The 19,261-nt window shown below is 52.9% G+C and overlaps 1 protein-coding gene across 3 annotated transcripts in view; it reads right to left on the bottom strand.

The window, feature by feature from the left end:
* The window catches only part of COL4A2 (collagen type IV alpha 2 chain), a 170,189-nt gene that overhangs the window by 17,233 nt on the left and 133,695 nt on the right, over positions 1 to 19,261 (bottom strand). For all 3 annotated transcript variants that reach the window (XM_038570040.1, XM_038570039.1, XM_038570041.1), the window contains exons 23-32: positions 17,092 to 17,164; positions 16,894 to 17,000; positions 15,068 to 15,269; positions 14,648 to 14,707; positions 13,073 to 13,129; positions 10,143 to 10,250; positions 7,224 to 7,445; positions 2,895 to 3,056; positions 1,975 to 2,145; positions 1,063 to 1,206 (exon numbers count right to left, since the gene is read on the bottom strand). In XM_038570040.1, coding sequence (XP_038425968.1) covers positions 1,063 to 1,206; positions 1,975 to 2,145; positions 2,895 to 3,056; positions 7,224 to 7,445; positions 10,143 to 10,250; positions 13,073 to 13,129; positions 14,648 to 14,707; positions 15,068 to 15,269; positions 16,894 to 17,000; positions 17,092 to 17,164 — 1,306 coding nt within the window. The remainder of the gene's footprint in view (positions 1 to 1,062; positions 1,207 to 1,974; positions 2,146 to 2,894; positions 3,057 to 7,223; positions 7,446 to 10,142; positions 10,251 to 13,072; positions 13,130 to 14,647; positions 14,708 to 15,067; positions 15,270 to 16,893; positions 17,001 to 17,091; positions 17,165 to 19,261) is intronic.

Below are 19,261 nucleotides of genomic sequence, written 5' to 3'. Positions count from 1 at the left end.
CAAGTCTGAAGCACGTGCAGCGTGTGTCAGACCCGGGTTCCTCCTTCCCACCAGCCAGACTGCCATCACATGCCGACGCCGCACAGGCTCATCCACGGTGTTTCTGGGGTCAGCTCTTAGAAATAATGTGGCTATGGACATCCGTGTGCTTTCACTCTCCGGACGTCTACCCGGATCCCCACCAGCAGCGTGCGGTGAGCACGCCTGCATCAACACTTGCTATCGGTGGTTACGATTTTAGAGGCCACGGTGAAACTTTCAGAGCAAGGGTGTTTGAACAAAAGTCGTGAAACTGTGGCTTGTTGCCACACACCCTCTGAATGCAGGTCTCCCACCAGGTCTTGAGATGCCTGCCTGCGCCAGGGCTTGCCCCAGCCTCATGTCTGTGGGTCACGACCTTGGTGTGGTGTCCCAACCTGGGACGCTGTGTCCCTGGCTTGTCAGATGGCACTCTTCTCCTATAGGACTGACCTCTTGCTCTTCCCTTGGCTTCCCCTGGCCTCATGTCCACCAGGAATAATCAGAGTGGGAGGTTTCTTACAACTATTAGGATGTCCTTAACGGAGCTGCCTTTTTGTTCTTAAAAGTTTCCTTTGTATAAAATCAACAGGCCACGGGGATATGACATACAGCAGGGCGACGACAGCTGTTAATACTGAACTGCATATCCGAGAGTCGCTATAACTGTGGATCTGAAAGGTCCTTGTCATCACAGAAGTTCTGTGACTCTGTGGTGACAGGTGCAAACTAGACTTACATGGTGACCATGTCAGCACATCATACAAATACCCATCATGTTGTGGGCTTGAAACTGGGGTTGCCTTCAATGACACCTGGATAACACCTTTTGTTGAATACAAACCCAAATACTTCCTTTGGTTGGATTCTTCCCTTAGGACAGCTGGTGGGCTGAGGCCGGGATAGTCTTCTAATTTTTGTTAGTTTCCTTCTTTCTGATTGTGCCTAGCTTTTGGGTTCTTGGAGGATTCGCTTTCAGGAGTGCAACACCCCATAAAAGGGAGTCCCCACCCTCCAGAAAGGCATTCAAAGAGGTGCACATACCTTTCACACCCGGCTCACCAGCCAGACCCTTCAGTCCTGGAATTCCAAAAAATCCGGCCTCTCCTTTATTTCCTGGAAGCCCGGGTCTTCCTTTGAGCCCCACCATGCCTTGGAAGCCATCCATCCCGGGCAAGCCTCTCCCACCTTCAGAGGGAAGGAAAGAAGTGCTGGGTTAGCCATGGATAAGCACACGGGGTCTTTCGTCTTGCTTATCCATGACATTCTTGCAGCATGATTCAGAGGAGATGCTCAGATCCCTAGCCTAAAATAAGGAATTTCGGGACACCATCCCTATAAGGGGCTTGTCTGCTGCCTGCGAACAGACTGAGCCACAGCAGAGTCACCCTGCCTGACAACTCGCCATGGGGACAAGACATGAGGTAAATGTACCGTGGTCGTAGGAAAGATGCAAGGAAGATGGATGGTAACTTGTGTCTGTGGCTGCTGGGAACAGGTCATGACCTGAGGTTAACCCTGCACCCAGTGCAGGAATCCCAGAAAGGACACTGGAGAGAGAGATCCCTGTGTGGCCCCACAGCTACTTGGCCTTGGTTTGTGTGCAAATAAATCTGTCCCAGCCACCAAGCATTTTCCTCGGTTTTGGGTTTGTCATAACCAACCAGCCTCCTGATCTGACACCAGGGTCCAGAGAGGCCTCTCTACAAATCTCCCATGCAGAGACAAGGTCCTGCTCCGTCACTCTCATTACCTGAGTAAATCGGCATTTGGGGACATGCCAGCCACAGCTAGCCACAGCCAGCCTAGCAGCACTGGCCTATTCTCTGAGGCAGGATGCCTCCCAGGGGCCCTGGCCTGCCACTGAGTGGGGCTAGGCTCTCCTGGCATGGCCATCCTGAGTCCCAGACTAACCCGGTACCCACCTCAGGGAGTGCCCCATCTGCCCACCGTTACCTTTCTGCCCAGGGATACCAGGCATTCCACTCATTCCTTTAAATCCAGGACTTCCTGGGGGGCCTCGTTCACCCAGCAAACCGGGGTCACCTCTGTCGCCAGACAGACCCTTCATGCCCACAGGGCCGGGGACACCTGTGTCCCCTGGGTCCCCTCTGTCTCCAGGCAGACCTGAAAAGCAGAGGAGGAGGAAAGTAGAAAAAGATGAACAAACTTGGAAGAGCTACATGTTCCGGGGGCTGGTCACCCTGAACCAGCTTCCACGTGGAGGGGCTCTGGGATGGCTTCATCTCCACGTGTCTTGCCCCCACCCGCCTCCCCCAGCAGGAAGCACCATCCTTTCTTCCTCACATCTGCCACTTTCAGAAAACAAGTTAGGTCCCCCTCCTTAAAGCAGAGCAGTGTTTTTGAAGTTCTGTTGGAAATTTCATTTTGTTTCCTACTGAAATCCTAGCCAGAACCTCAATATACAACAGGTATGAGGATGAATGGGTTTCTCAGCGGTTTGAGCTCTTGTTTGGCAAAATCCATGCCCTGTTTGTGAAACCTGTTACAGGCTGAGCTGTGTCGTCCCCGTACCTTCATGTGTGGAAATCCTAAGCCCCAGTACCTGGGTCCTTAAAGGGGTGATTACAGAGAAATGGGTCCTAATCAGATGTGACTGGTGTCTGTATAAGAGATCAGGACCTAGACACCCTCAGGGAAGGACCCCGGGGACGAGATGGCCATCTGCAAGCCAAAGAAAGGGGCCTCAGAAGAGACCTGCCCTGCTGGCATCTTGATGGCAGACGTCCGGCCTCGAGGTCTGTGAGAATAAATGTCTCTTAAGTTGCTCATGTGGGATACTTTTGGAAACCCTACGGCTTTTGGGGGTGCCTTGGAGCTCAGTTTGAGAACTCCCTGGGGGAAGGGATCCTTACCTCCGCGACCTGAGGCTCCTGGCAGCCCCAAGGGCCCCTCCCGGCCGGGAGCTCCTGGGAAGCCATGCTGTCCTGGTGGCCCGGGCAGGCCCGGCTGGCCCGAGGGTCCTGGGAAGCCTGGCTGGCCCTTCAGGCCTGGCATTCCTGGCATGCCCTGGCTTCCTGTGGGGATCAAGACAAGCGCCATGAGGCCAACCCTACACAGTTCACTGCCAACATCTACCTCTCAGGCTCATTCTATACACACGGGGTTTCATTATGTTCTGGGCAGTGAGAAACCTGGAGCATCCACAGAAGTACAAGATCACAGGGACTCCAGCCACCACCCAGAGACAATGACCAATAATGCCCCCATACTCTTCCTTCTGGCTTCTCGTCACACAATGCACCGAGGAACAGACATTGGCAGACCTGACAACTTGCCGTGTGTTCAATTTTTGGCTTTTCTTCACTTGTTATATTTTGAGCATTTTGCTACATTTAAAAATATTCTTTACATTTTATTTAAAGATTTTATGTATTTGAGAAAGAGAGAAGAGTTGGAGGAGGGGCAGAGGGAAAGGGAGAAGCAGACTCCTAACTGAGCAGGGAGCCCGATTCGGAATTCGATCCCAGGACCAGGGATCATGACCTGAGCCGAAGGCAAATGCTTCACTGACTCAGCCACTGGCGCCCTGTACTTTACACTTTACACGGCTCTGTGCGTAGCAGTACCACATCAGGGACATATTCATCACCACCTGTCTCTGTCCTTACAAGTAGCAACCGAGGGAGCGGTGTTTGGTGCCCACATCGGTGTCTGGATTGTAGGCTGTTTCTTCAGGAAGGTGCCCAGACACTGACTTCGTGGGGCAGAGCGACGCTAGTATACACTATGGCCGTGTGCTCCAGCGTCTGCACATGCCTGTCCTCCTGCGGGGCACCCCCAGCCGTGGGCTGATGCTGACCCAGAACTGGGAGTCTGGCAGGCAGGATGGGGGTGGGAGGCAGGAAGTGCCGGAGAGCAGCTGCGTCACAGGTGGGGTGGACTGTGAGTTACATTTCTTTCTCCTACTGTTTGGTTTTTAATGAAATTTTTGTTCCTTGCTACTATCTTCCTTTGAGGATCTTGGTATTTTTCTTATGGATGTTAGTATTCCTCATATACATGGACCAATTTCCTCCATAGCTCTTATAAGGTCTACTCTATTTTGCTGACCAAATTTTCATTTTGTTTTTGACGGGAAGATTAGTATTCATGTGCAAATATTATGCACTCTCTATATATGTGTGTGCACATGCAGTTTCTTCACTTGCTTTTATGTTTATAACATCCTGCCCTATCCATGGGTCACATAAGCATAGATTTTCTTCTAGCTTTTTGGTTTGTTCGTTTTTCCACTACTGAACTCCTGGGTCTTTCTTTTCTTCTCAGACTTTTTTTTTCTTTTATTTATTATTTATGATAGTCACACAGAGAGAGAGAGAGGCAGAGACACAGGCAGAGGGAGAAGCAGGCTCCATGCACCGGGAGCCCGACGTGGGATTCGATCCCGGGTCTCCAGGATCGCGCCCTGGGCCAAAGGCAGGCGCCAAACCGCTGTGCCACCCAGGGATCCCTTCTTCTCAGACTTTAAAGTTCATAGGTTCCTCCAGTTAATACGGATAGGAGGGGTGATGCCCGTTTCACAGTCCTCTCCAGTGACTCTGAAGCACACCTGCTCATTTAGCCCATGACCATCCTACAGAGTGTGTGGCTGACCTGAGCAGAGGGGCGGACAAGTTGGGGGGGCAGAGGGGAGGGTCATCAACAAAGGGAACCAGGCTAGTCTTGGACCAACCCAGAATCTGACTTGGAAGCGTGTGTCCCAGTTATCTAATGCAAGGCAGAATGGGAGAGAAAGGTCTGCAAAGAGATTCTCAGAGACGCACGGATGCAAGTCCTTACGTTCTCCAGTTTTATTTCGGTATACGAGGGCACTTCTATGGCTCGGCTTCTGCCTCTGGAGTTACCAGCTCCAGAGAGGGCATCGTGTGTGTGGTGCTGACAGTCTGGGCAGCAGGCAGTGCTGGAGGCGTCAAGTCTAGCTGGAGAATCAGGCTCCTGCCACCAACCAGGCTCCTCCAAGAGCATGGACGGAGCTTTACCACCAGGAGCCCTCCAGGCTGCTGACCTGAGAGAGCCGGGCCAGGAAGGTCACGGGAGCTGAGGCTGCCGGCTCTGTTTCTGGAGCACCTCCCTCAAAGGGGCAGGTGGTGGGCAGGACAGGTGGCACGCGGAGTCCAAACCGAACAAGGCTACTTCAGCGTCCTTAAAAACCTCAGGCATTGGAGGCTTGCTCCTTCAGCTGTCTATTGTGACATGAGAACTCAATATTTTAAGCCAATTTCCATTTTTGGAACATCTACTAAAAAGGAACACCTACAAAAAGTCTGCTTCTCTCAGCAAAATGACTCTAACTCGGGGACCTGGGTCCCTGCTTCACATGGAGGCTCTTTGCCAGCACACAGGCTGCATCTGGGTGCCTGCGGCCTTGTGAGGCTCCCCTCCCCCTCCCCCCACCCATGGCTCCCCTGCCCAGCTGGGCTGGACTGACATGGAAACAGGTTCTTAAAGCTTTGATGCTCTGAAGTCAGAACTTCTACCGAACAAAAGTTTGCCTGAGCAAGCTGGTCCCCGATGGAATATCGATGGCGGGAAACTTCCACAGGCTCCAGAGTCAACCCGTTGCCATTTGCTGTTCTACTCAAACAGCAAAAGTCTGTGGGGAATAGTTAGATTTAAAAAAATCTATCTGGGGCAGCCCCGGTGGTTCAGCGGTTTAACACTGCCTTCGGCTCAGGGCATGATCCTGGAGTCCCGAGATTGAGTCCCACATCGGGCTCCCTGCATGGAGCCTGCTTCTCCCTCGATCTGTGCCTCTCTCTCTGTGTCTTTCATGATTAGATAAATAAAACCTTAAAAAAAAAATCTACCTGAAGGGTCCTCTGTGAAGAGCCTGTGGTGGTTTTTGCAACCAGACAGCAATGCTGATTGTTGAGGACATGGGGCCCGCCACTCATTTCAACAGCCACAGGGGAGCTGCTGCTCACGAAGCTGCCCCACCAGTGCGGCCAGCTGTCCACCACCACGCCTGCTGCTCTGAAGCTCCCCAGGCCGTAGCCACGTTGGCAGGGACAGACCCAGTTGTCCCGGCAGTGGGTCTCCACTGCTGGATGGCTGCATCCACGGGCCTGTGTGCCTCAGGGGGTTGATGTGTGTGTGTGTGTCTAAGAGCGTGACTGTGGATGTGTGGACGTGAGTGTGTGAGAGTGGGCATGTGAGCATGTGTAGGAGTGTGAGCGTGTGGGCACACGCGTGGGGCTCCGTGTGCATGCACATGGGTCTGCCATCACGCTTGCACAAGCTGCACGTGCGTGTATGTATAAGCGTGCGGATGTATGTGCGGGAACTTCTGGAAACTGACAGGCTCATCTGAAAACCAACCGGCGCGCTCCTGAGCTTGTCCAGAGCCAGGCTTCATCCGCTGGAGTACTCCCATGTAAAGGCTGCGGGGCAAGGTCCGATGGCACTGGAGGGAGTGGCACCCGCCTCCTCCACCACAGAGGAGGCCCCCTGTGCCTGGGCTTGGGGAGGGGACTGACAACCATGCCGTCAACAGACAAGCAGCTGCTTCTTAAAGTCTCAGTTCTTCCTGCATCTTCCTGTCTGATCGGGAACACTCAGGGTCTGGTGCTCTCCAGTGTGTGTTGCACCGAACGTAAACGCTTGCTCCTCAGTGACACCGTCTTCATCAGAATGAGGGTGTTTGGGGTTTGGACGTCAGTTTTGCATGAACTGGAAACACAGAGCCATCTGACGCCCTGTTCACTCATCAGTGAGCCATCTTTCTACCTTGTACACATACACTGACGATATTGCGGACATTGAAATGTTTTACACCAGCCTGTTAAGCTGTGCTCACGTCATTCTCGCCTAGCCCTCTCCCTAAGCATGGTCTCTGCTCTTCACACCAACGGCACACATTCTGCTGGAGGCTCGGGTGAGGCCCCCCACCCCAGTTCACACCCAGCGTCAGAAGGGGGAGTGTGCATGGTTAGTCTTTACTTGTAAAAGTCTCCAAGGACCATCCTTTCCTGGCTACTGAACGTAAACACAGGATGGTGATTTTTGTCCTAAAACACTCTGAAGGAATACTGGTACTGAGTGTGGGGAACAGAAGGCAACCACACTGTCCACACAGCCTGTGGCTTTTTACCAAATTCCTAGGAGGGACTTGGGACGTGCCCTTGGGAGCCACCGCTCAGCGGGACTGGGCTGCCTGCTCCCCTGCTGCCATGAGGACTTACCCCTGAATCCAGGTGGACCTCTCTCTCCAGGAGGGCCCTTCAGCCCGGGGTGTCCAGGCAGTCCAGCATCTCCTCGGGGCCCGGGCTGGGCTCCCAGAACTTCTCCAGGAAGGCCCCTGTCCCCTGGGGGCCCAACAGGGCCTGGCAGACCAGTGGGACCTGGGTGTCCATCTGGGCCAGGAAGGCCCACTGCACCTTTGGATCCTCGGGGCCCCACGAACCCTGAAAGAAAACACAGGTCATCCCCGTAACTGCAGGTTAGTATCATGATGGTCCTAGAGAGGTATCAGGTAGAGGCTGGAAACAGCAAGGTTTGTGTGAGGGCCTCCGCTCATGCCCTGTCTCCCACCTTGGGACCCACAGCATCCTGGTCCCCCCCACCATCTGGCCCCCAGCCCTACAATTCAGCTAACATGGAGGCATTAGAACCATCTGCGTCTTAGACATGGATCTTCATGATTCATGGGCTCCCTGTTGTACAGATGATCCCCACAAATGGTTCACAAATGGACCTTCCAGGCTCTGTGTGCAAGTGAGAACAGAAACCCAGGGGTGGGAACAATCAGATCCTTTGGAGCCTGGGCTCTGCCTCCCTGGCTGTCAGGCCATTTGGAAACGCTCTAAAGGGAGACCAAGAGCCCTCTGTTGAACTGTCAGCTGTCTGCATGGTTGGTGGCTGTCACATGCTTGAGCCTTTCCTGGGTGACTTCCCCTGTCTGCGCCCTTACCCTCCGATGTGACCTCGGACTAAACTCCAAGAGAGGGCCATCTCATGTCAGCTCAGAAGGACAGCTTTCCGAGGCCACTGCTGCCTGGGCCGAGGCGTGCCGGGAAGGAAGGCACTGCCTGTCCCTTTTGTGTGGTGGGCCTGACAAACAAGGCTGCAGACGTGGGGTCCCAGGCTTTTCCTAGGACAACAAAGCTCACCACAACCTGTCTGGAAGACAGGTTGATCCCAAAGGCCATGGCTGGAACACAGAAGAGAGGATCTGGACCTCTTGGGAGTATTCCTGAGCTGGCCCCTATGCCAGAGTTTCAGTGGTGTGTTTTTTTCACGAACACCAGAGATAGCCTCTGCAGCTGGGCATTTCCTTTCTTCTGCACATGTGGTAGTAGTACCGGATATTCCGTATTATCAAAAGTGACACATGCTCCAAAACTGAATAATAGGCCAGTTCCTTGTTAACCTCTTTCCTCTGTTCTACCCCAATCTCCCTCTTCAGGTAAAGGCTCACGTTTCAGTACAGAACAGGCTTCCTACAAATACTGTCAACTCCCAGAGTCTCCCGGTGACAGGCACCCCCCACACTCCTCTACGGCAGGTGCACAGTCTGGACCGTTTGCGCCCCCATGGCTGGCACCACAGTGGAGGACCAGGTACCCTTCCATTCAAGGCAGGCAGGTACTAACGGATCATTATGCTCCCAAGAACTTCACACTTTGCTCTAGTGTGTGTGACATCCCTGGAGGGACAAAGCCTTATCTCCTAGGTGTCTGAGTGCTCCAAGCAGGGCATCAAAGTGATACAGGCGGTATCTACTGTGGTGGTGGTATGAAAACTGTCCCGTGTTTCCCTGCAGAGCAGGTTTTTGCCAGCGCCTTGATACACAGGGAGCACGCCTCCAGATCTTGCAAGACATGGAGACATACGTGGCATGAGAGGCGACAGGATGAAAGCTGCGGGCAGTCTCATGGGCTGGAGCACTGACTCCAGGGAGAAAGTCCACCGGGTTGACCTGGGCTTGTGGTTAGGGTTAAACCAGCTGCCACGCTGTGAGACAAGCAGGAGGCAAAATTCAGTCAGTCTTTGCCGCAAGTACTGGCTAAGGGTCTCTGGTCTGTGTGACAGTCTAGATGTCAGGAGCGTTCTCTTTGGTTTCCGGAGCCTGGTTTGTAAGGAATGTGGACCAGCCAGAGGTCACGAAGCCGAGAGCATGGAGATCTGCACTCTGGGGGGCTGCTCTGTCCATTCGTTCTGTGGCAAAGGGGGTGATGCAGCCGTGGGCTCCCCACGTGAGGGGTGCTCGTGCAGAAGCAGAGTAGTTGGCTCAGGGGACAGGCAGCCAGAACTCACCGCAAGCAAGATTTCATTCCCACTGACAAAGGACTTTGTAGCAACGAGTTTCAACATTTCACAAGTGCTGGATGACAAGAGCGACTCCACTACAGGCTGGGGAAACCACCGACCAGGACACTTGGATGTTTGGTCTTGGGTGGCCTCAAGGACCTTGTTAGTCCTGTGTCAACAACACAATTCTGCATCGTGTGTGCCTCTACGCACCAAGTGACAGCCATGACCGCTCACGCCTCTGGAGCTGGAGCTGCTTGGGGCAAGTGTGTTCGGAGACAGGTATCAGTGAGCAGGCCGACATGTCTTTGTAGGTCTCCCACAGTTCATTGCTGGTGACACATTCATTTCCCTCCAGTTCCAGGAAAAAGGCTTATGCTCTTTTAGCCAGTCATGGCTTCTGGAAATTCTTTGCTGTGTTGAATGCAGAGGTAACGGCTTGCTCAGAAGAGTGCAAGCTAAAGAGTAAGCAGGCAGTGCCGTGCCCTTTGCTGTTTGGTGAGTGGTCAGCAGGCTGGAATCGATGACCTGAGGGCATTGTGCCTTTGGGGACAGCCTCATTAGAGGACAGCATCATGTGGCCTTTGGAGTGTCTGACATCCACCAGAGAAATCGTTCTGTACCTGTCTCTTTCTTTCCTGCAGGTGCTGTAGGGATCTTATGCAAAACTCCAGCATAACATTAGTGATGGAAAGGTCGAGAATTTTTAAATTCCCAACTACAAGAACAAAGTGCTCATCAAGCCTGTTTCTGAGTGTCCAAAGCCAAGAGCGTGGGGGCACTGACGTTGCATGCAGTCACCTCCCGAGCATAAGGGGCTGTGTGTGTGTGTGGGTTCAACCCTGCCTTACCTGGGGGTCCTGGGAATCCTTCGCGACCTGGGTCTCCTGGGAGACCCCTGAGCCCCGGTGTTCCGTCAGCTCCTGACAGTCCTGGTATTCCTTGGAGGCCCTTGGCACCTAAACAACCCGAAGAAAGCACGACACACGTCAGAGCCCCACAAGCAAACCCCCGAAATGACAGGGTGGGAGTTCAGAACCCACCTAACACGGTCCTTATGATCCTGGGAAATGAGGCTGGGGGATGTCAACCGGAAATGGCGCTCCTGACAGCTGGCCACACCTACCGCAAACCCCACCGACCCAGCAGTATCCCTCCACCCCTTGCCAGATGCACTGGTAGGAAGTCTTCCCTCCAGATGTTGGCCGTAACCTGCACCCAGGCCAGTCTACCCAGACTTGAGAAATGCTGAACTTGTATTCCTTGTAACCAACACCTGTGACTGAAGAGCAGATGAAACCTCGGAGCCGCTAAACGAACTGATTCTTTACCACTGGGCATCTTTGATCTGAACCTTTTCATATGGGAAGCAAACTCAGGATATTTTTTTCTGGGGGTCTCCATGCCTGTCTGGCCTGAGGCTCTTGGAAACCACAGTCAGTGCACCTGCCTACTGCAGGCGGCTAGGCGCTAGGCGCTTCAGGAACCACCGAGACCTCCTGCAAATACCAGCAGTGAGAACAGCAGCCTCCTCTCTACAGTGTGTGAGGCAGCGTGCACGCAGGTGCTGGCAAGGCGACAGGCGGACAGGGGTGCAGGTTCACTGTGGGTCCCAGCCTCTCCGGGCTCCTGTTCCCTTCAAGATGTCCCTGTAGGCCATGAGGGTGGGCTGGCGCTTTGCTATCATGTAGGAGGGGCCAAAGCCAGCATCTTGGAGCTGGGGACAGAGAGGGGTGGGACCCTTCCCTTGGGCTGGAGAGAGCAGGGGTGTTTGTGCAGGATCCACCAGCTCTCCCAGAGGGCCCCATTTCCTGAGGTTCCTGTTGAGGGGAGGCTGGATTTGGGAAAACACAGTGTGGGAACATAAGCTCAGCCCTACTCACTCTTCATAAATGCACAGGTTATCCAAAATTCCCCACTGATGAAATGATGCCCTTAGACCATCTCTCCCCAGTGTAACCAAGTGATTTTAAACAAAGCCCTATACTTGACTGTGGAGATGGGGAAGGAGCAGTTCTCAGTAACACATGACCCTGCTGCTCAACACTGTTGCTCTGATGGAGACACAGGGATGGAGTCAGACCCACAGGTGCAGGAATGTACTCATTCAGAATTCCAGGACGTCTGTGAGTCTGTAGTGTGGACGTGGCAGAGAAGAGAATAAAAGGGCTTTGTGTGGAGGATGTCCTATGTGAGTATAAGGTTCCGTAGACTAAAGATAGAATTTTTCAAGTTGTTTGAAGTGAAGATGTATTTGAGGAGCTCAACTTGTCAGTCTCTGAAAGGAAATCCCAGTGGGGCCTCAGGGCAGGTGCACCCAAAATGAAGATAGGATACAGAGCCTTGGGCATGCTGCCCCCCAGTTCTCCTGCTGCCTCCGGGTCAGGGGCCTGGGCCCTTCCAGGGGACCTGTGTGTGCGGGAAGCAGCACAGAGCATTTCTGCAAGCCCACCATCACCTTTTGGATGGAGAATTAGTCTGCAACAGAGATGTGGAATCTATGCACTCGCTGAGCTTCATGGTGTCAAAACATGATCCAAATCCTCCCCTCGCACTCAATTCATGTGTACTTTTGGACCTGCTTCCACCCAGTCACTGCTGAAAACCCACCATCTGCTGGCTGCTGTGCCTGGGGCCCCACCGGTTAGTGGCTGTGCTGGTGTCTGTGGATAGACAGACTCATGCTGAGTCCTCAGAACACAACCCTGCGTCATGTGCATCCTTCTGCATTTCATCCTGCTGTCCCCAGATCCTGTGACTACTCTGAGCCTAGGGAGAGCCCTTATGGTCTGGAATGTAGACTGTAAGGCAACGGACTTCTCCAGTCGTGAGGGCTGTCTCACACCTCCTTGGCACTTCACAGTTTATACAGGACCTCACTCACAGCGTATGACACGCAGTATTAAGGGCATCATTTGCAAAGCTGGAGGAGTCCAGAATGCCTGCATTAGTCTTCCTATTTAGCTAAGAAGACCAAGTCCCACAAGGAATGAGAAAGATGCCCAAGGCCTCCTGGACAATGAGCGGAGCAGCAGATCCCACGGCCAGCTGCTGGCCACTTGCCACACACTCTTAGCCCAAAGTCAGCTGCCAGGGAGCAATCGAGGTGCATTCCCTTGCCCTGCAGGGGCCAGGGTGCGAAAGTGTGTCTGTCTGTCCCGGGCTGACGGACATAGAACTCTGGGTGTCATCCAGGTTGCCCAGACCCTGCCCCTTATCTGAAAAGCCATTTGTGAGCAGGTGCGTGGGTGGCTCCCGACACTGGGCTCAGCCACCTGGAACCTGACTCCATCATGTGGGTGCTTCGGGCGGGTGACCGCTTGCACCAGCTCACAAAGGTGGGACCGTAGGGACACAATGCTAGCCCTGTTCATTCCTGTTATCCTCCATCAAAACCAGAAGAAACAATCATGTCCTGCAGGTCCTTCCCACAATGCTGGGACATGTAGGGAGAAAAGCTGCATGTCGAGGGGGCTTCCTTTCCCATCCCAGAGTGGCATGCCACCCCCATTGGTGTCCCCTGACGCCTGTGCCCTGGCAGAGGCTGAGCTCTGTGTGGCGGGCATTCTTTCCTACAGCCTGGGGTTCTATGAGGGGTTGGTGACCATGCGCCATCCACAGTGTGGAGGAAGAGCCTGCTTCCCTACCCAGGTACCAAGGTGGTGGAGCATGGTGACATACAGGGTGGAGAGGAGGGCAGAGGCAGAGGGAAGTGGAGCAAAGGGGGGTGGGGGACAGTAGAGATGCAAGAGGAGGAGCCTGGGAGACCCCTCCCATTTACCTGTGGGTCCTGGGGGTCCTGGCAGGCCTGGCGATCCCATGGGCCCTCTGACACAATCTGAAAAGAGAGAGGAAAAGAGGTGAGCTGGGGCAACCTGTCACACCCACTCCCACGGTGCTGGGTATTGCCAAGGGTAGAAACAGCAGTGGTGGAACCTGGCCACCATTCTATGATTAGAGTAATTTAATGATTTAATCTTGATCCCAGTGTAACTAAAGGTTAAATTTCATCATGTAATGGATCAGAGTTTTTAGCATAAATGCCAGTGATGTCAGCCCAGTCAATAAACAGCACCGTGCTGGTGACACGTTCTCCCCTCATCAAGGGCAACACGGGGGCCCAGCCAAGTTGCTCCGGGCTCATCCTTGTCTGCCAATGTGACAGATGTTTCCTGGTGATGCAGACAGAGTGTGATGCCATAGGAAATCTTTGACTTCTCCTTTGTGACTCTGAATACTTCCAGAATTAGCCAGGGCACTTAGCTCCTTAGAGCCATGAGAACTGAAACCCGGCTGCAGCCACTTCCAGTTGGCATGGCAGAGGGCAGTGGGTATAGCCTCTGCCTGATAGAGACCCTGGAGGCACAGCAGCTCTTCGAGCTGTGCTTTGTCTGTCTGCCTGGGATGCCTGTCCTCTGCCGCATTACAGGTCTCTGGGTGCACACTGGCCAGCCCAGGCCATCAGGATAAAGGAAGTGGGAGTCTCTGGGGGGGGTATAGCCTCCAGCCTGCAGAGATGCACATTCAGGGACCCCCTCCCCAGCTCTGAAGGCTCTGCAGGATGCCCACTCTGCACCCTTACCTCACATGCTTGATCTGTCCCCAAATATCTGCCCCGACTTCATGCAGGGGACCCACAGATCCTGAGGCCACTTCTCCATTCTGACCTCGATCCTGAGAGTCACACCCAAACTTTTGCACCACACTTGGGACCTGCTGCATCCACATGTTCTGCGACACCCTACACTCTGTGCATATCTCTTCAAAATCCAGACCGAGGGAGGCTGGCGTTCCCTTTGTACCCTGGATTCATCTTGGGTTCCCAATGGGATTCCTTGGTGGAATCCAGAGGCTCCTGCCCTCAGCGCCGGGTGCGTCAGCCTCAGTGGGAATGTCTTCTGTCCACTTTGCTAGCTCTGGGCCGTGGCTCAGGGTCACCACATGTCCCCTCTGATCTGTCAGCCCTTGTTCTTTCTAGCATTATTCATGGCTAGACCCAATTCTCTTCTGACAGATACTGGACCACTCTTCATACAATTCACACGTAGGGGCAGAGAGACAAATACATGTATAGAACTTAAGTGTGACAGTACCTATCTGTTGAGTTCTTACCAATATTGAGCTTGATGCTTCATATTAGCAGAGAATTTCAATACTCTGCTTTATTACACCTGCCTTGCCTTTGATTACAAGCTGAAGCAGAAGGGCGCCAGCTCCAAGCTTTGCACATATTTGCATTTCTTACTGCAGCTCCATGCATGCTGCAGGAGCTCACAGCAATTGCTGATTTAGTCACATATTTTATAAACCAAAAGCTTTAACGTGTCCCAAAGTGTCCTGGTCCTCATTACAGTACCTGGCTGCACAGCTTCCTGTCCGTCACCTCCGATGGGCCTTTTCACGCCTGTGTCACAGTCTGGGGACAAGACACAGGCAGGAGTGAGATGGCTCTGCAGCAGCTAGCTGGCAGCTAGAGACCTCCCCATGGCTGTGAGCTGGCGGGGGAGTGCGCTGGCAGGGAACCCAGGCTCATTTCTGAGCTTCTGCACAGAGCCCCTGTGACCCCAGCACCCTAGGGAGAGGCCCACCCAAGTGAGACTGAGTCTGGTGGGCCTGGAAAGCCCCACAGTCAGGGAGGTTTGAACATACCAAGAACTGATAGCACAACATGCATCCTCACGGGGCCCCCAGGGGAATTTGCACATTGCCAAAGATAGAGAGGGTGTTGGAGCCCATGTCCCATGACTGAAAGATAGGAGAGGGGGTTTCTCCATACCTATTTGTCCTGGAGTGCCTGGGGGTCCGGGGGGGCCGGGAAAGCCTGGGGGTCCAGGTAATCCGGCATCTCCGGGGAAACCACGCTCGCCTTTGGGGCCAGGCAGGCCCAGTCCGGGGGGGCCCCTTTCTCCTGGAGCGCCCTTAGTACCGGGTGCTCCTGGGTAACCCGAGTCCCCCGGGGGGCCTTTGATACCATCACCCTGTGTGGAAATTATGTTTATCTCTTAAAACACACATAAACCTCAAAGGCAGCCATAGCTCAGCTCTCCTTCCCATTCCCCCAAGTTCTGTGTGATGGATGCAGAGCGGAAGGAGGGCAGACATGGACAGGCACCTGCAGTCACCATCAAACCAAGCACAGGAATCAAGGCAGGTTTTATAACAATCACAGTGACAAATGGGAGATGGTCCCAGGAGGCACACAAATCTGAGTGTTTGCTGTCCTCACCCAAGCCACCCTCCTCAGTTGGAACCTTCGTTCCCGGGAAGGATTCTGATGGGGGCAGTCAGGCACAGGCTCAGACTAATGGGAGCAGGAACATGTCGTTTCTACTGCTCTGAGCAGGCATCGGGACGTATCCCCTATTCACAGGGGCGATCCATCGTTAAAAGAGAGGAGTCTTTGGTTTGGGCCAGAAAGAGCAGCATGCTCACTGGACACAAGGAGACAAGACAGGATGGAAAAAGCAGGGTGCTCCCTGGGGATGACATTGCCCAGCAGGTGCAGAAGGTGGTGGGGTAGTGAAGGGATAAGAGGGGGCTGTGGGAATGCGGGTCAGGGGATTGATGTTGGCAGGGGTAAACATGCAGCTGGCTTCATGCTGAGCATATCTGAACGAGCCAGTGGGACAGCCATGTGGGCAAGTCCCAGGGTGTCCGCCTGAGAGCTGCGCATGAGGCTGGGATGCTCCAGCACAGGCCGCGGCCCATCTGTGCTCCTGAGCGTCCCCACCTCTCTGACCCTCCCGAGGCTCCCAGCCCCGCTGAGACCTGAGGACCGCAGACAGGGACCCGCACTCCATGCCGATGAGCTGCAGGAGTGGCCTGTGTGTACAGGCTGGAAGACTCGTGCACGGCTGGAGGCAGCGGTGTGCTAGGACAGCGGTGCCAAGCAAACTTTTTGAAAATGATTTTCAGGGTGGTAACTAAAAAAGCAATACTAGGGTAGTAATTATCCAGGTGTTTTCCATGAGCCCAAGAGAAGTGCTCTGAAAACCCGACTGTGTTGTGGTAGGAAGGACCCATGTGGAGCAGAGAGGCCTGGCTTTGGAATGAAGCGAGCAGGCCGGCTTGGGGAACTGTGGTGTAAACCTCTGCTAGGGACATGTGGCGGGCTGAACCACTTCCCCCACAAGATGCTGGAGTCCTGACCCCCCACCTGAGGATGTGGCTGCTCTGGAAACAGGGTCTGTGGGGCCATCAGGGTAAGGTGAGGCTGCAGACGGGGAGATTTGCATGCAGCATGCATGCAGGGAAGATGAGGTGAAGACACAGGCAGGACACTGCCAGCTACAAGCCAAGGGACATCTGAGGCCACCAGAGCCTGGGGGAGAGCCTGCAGTGGGTTCTGCCTCAGGGCCCCATTCTGGGCTCGCCTTCTGTGCTCCACCAGGAGGAATCTCCGTGGACTCTCTAATCTTCCATGTGCCCTCTGGGGGCTCCCCACCCACCCCCTGTGCCCTAACAAACAGGGTTTCTGCTGGTTCAAACAGCCTGGCTGTGCTGGCTGGATTCAGCGCAGCGCCAGCACTTGGGCCCTGGGGTAATTGAGGCCGAGACCTATCAGGACCAGGGCCGCGCCAGCCCCACACTCGTGTTACTCACAGGAGGGCCTGGGAGGCCTGGGAATCCATCCAGCCCGTCACGCCCGGGGACACCATCATCACCTTTCAGCCCAGGCACACCTGGGACACCTGGCTGTCCTCTCTCACCTGGGAAAGGATTTGCCGTGTGATGCTTCTCATACAAGAGCAGCCACAGAACGGCTGTGGGTCCAGGGACTCTTGGCCCCCAAAGACTGACCTTTGGTGGTGATTGCTCTAGAATCCCCCTTCAGCCCTTTCGGCCCGGGAGGTCCAACGGTGCCAGGGGCGCCCTGTGGGAACAAACACACAGTGTCTTCCTCCATTCTGTTAAGGACAGCTGGGAAGATGACGAGTTTCATGGTACACAACTTGGGAGCCTGTTCCCCTCATCAAGCCCAGGGCTGCCCCAAACAACTCTTTGCTGTAGGAGAGATGCTCTGTAGACGGCTGTCCACGTCAGTGGTCCCCAAATACAAATGGCCACTGAGCCCTTGAATATGGCCTGTGCAACTGACTTTTAAATTTCAAATAATTAAAACTTCATGTAAGTAGCCATACTTGGCTGGAGAGTAAAAACCAGAACCTCACTGCTCAAAGTGTGGTCCATAGACCAGCAGCCTTGGCCTCTTCAGGGAGCTTGTTAGAAACGCAGTATCTCAGCAGTCTCCCATCCCTCCCCACTGCCACTGACCTAGAATCTGTATTTCAACCAACTCCTAGGGAGCCACATAGTCATGAACTTTTAGGAAGCAATGATCTAAAACACAAGATCAACAACTCTTAATGACATTATTTAGACTCTGAGCAAGTACTCCAGGTACAAGGGATGGAAATTTGTGTCCGCTCAATACTGAGAGTAACAGCTTGTCTTCTGGACTGAAATTAAGGTTGGGAAAAAAACCCTTCATATTATAGAGACAAGCTCATCGCAGGGACACTCATATTTTAGGTTGTGAAATCTAGTGTAGGTCTTTTAATGAACAGAAATGAGCAGGTTAGTGGGTCAGGATGTTAATGTGTGATGTGCTCATTTTTGGGAAATCTTGGTTGTTATTATTTGCAAGAATATGGGAACTTTCAGTGTTGGTCTAATTAAACGGGGAACGTTCTGAAAAATTCCACAGATACTTGATTTATTGATTCAGTTCTTTGCAGAAAAGGGCAACATTCTTTCAATGCCCAGGAGAGTGACACACACAGATGGCGCTCAGTACGTAGGTGCTGGGCAAACTGATGGCTGGATGAATTCATTTACTGACTGGCTCCCACACTTCAAATGTTCTCCCAAACTCTATTGGTATAAACATTAAAAAAACAAAACAAAACAAAACAAAACAAAAAACCATCCCAGGCCTTCGCACTGGAGCAGGGTCGCCAGACACATAAACATATTATACGCAAGACAACAGACACAATGCCAGAGGTCTGTGAACAAAGATGGTGTGGGCATGTGTGTCATACAGCTGGTGGAGGGAACATGGGTCCTTGGAAGATTGTAGACATTCCAGGTGCACAAAATGGGGTCCATTTGGCTTCTAGGAAATATTTGATAATTTTATAAACAAGCAAAGATCCTACTAGTTTTGCTCCTCGTAAGTTCACAACCCCCACTACAAATGTGTTCAAGGGCTAAGACGGCCATGATTTGGAGACAGAATCATGATAAAACATAGTGCCTACCATTTTTAGTTGGATAAAACCGTTTGTGCTTGAGAAATCTCTGAGGCACGCCATGGAGGGGGCTGTGGATCTCATTTCACCTACAAAGCTCTGGTGCCACAAAGCAGTGAGGAGTGACAGCCTTGGTGTAGCAGCTCCGTGTGGCTGCTCATCCCCGGTACCAGCTCACGGAGCCAGGTCGCTCTTGGCCCGGTGCCCTGAGCACTTTTTCCTCTCTTGCTGAATAAGTAAAATAATAGACTTTTCACATTGTAAATCTCTTGAAACTCTCTTTTTGAGTAAAATAAGAAATAACAAGGCATATTTTGCCTTTATCTGAAATTGGCTTTGAAATCATTGGTTAAAACCTCTTGCCAAAGAAAGATCTCTAGATGCTCTTTTCATAGGTGTGACATAAAGTCTGTTTAGTTGATACACACGGGGAATCCACGGGCAGGGAAGTTCAGATATCCCTGGACATTCATGGTTCACTGGGAGGTCTCACTTCTTAGCTGGTTAAGGGAGACATCATAAAATGCTTAATCATTTCTGTACTAAATTTGAAAAGATGAATGTTCAGTGGAATGTTTTACATTCCAGATGCTGGGTTCTGTTTTTGTTTTTTTTAGATCTGATTCATATGCGGTAAAACTCACCATTTTGAAGCATACGATTTGGTGTTTTTTCACACGATTGTGCAAGCATCACTAATCTCTAATTGCAGAACA

Source organism: Canis lupus, chromosome 22 (assembly GCF_011100685.1).
Source record: "Canis lupus familiaris isolate Mischka breed German Shepherd chromosome 22, alternate assembly UU_Cfam_GSD_1.0, whole genome shotgun sequence".
NCBI lineage: Eukaryota > Metazoa > Chordata > Mammalia > Carnivora > Canidae > Canis > Canis lupus.
This window is presented reverse-complemented; position numbering and strand designations above follow the sequence as displayed.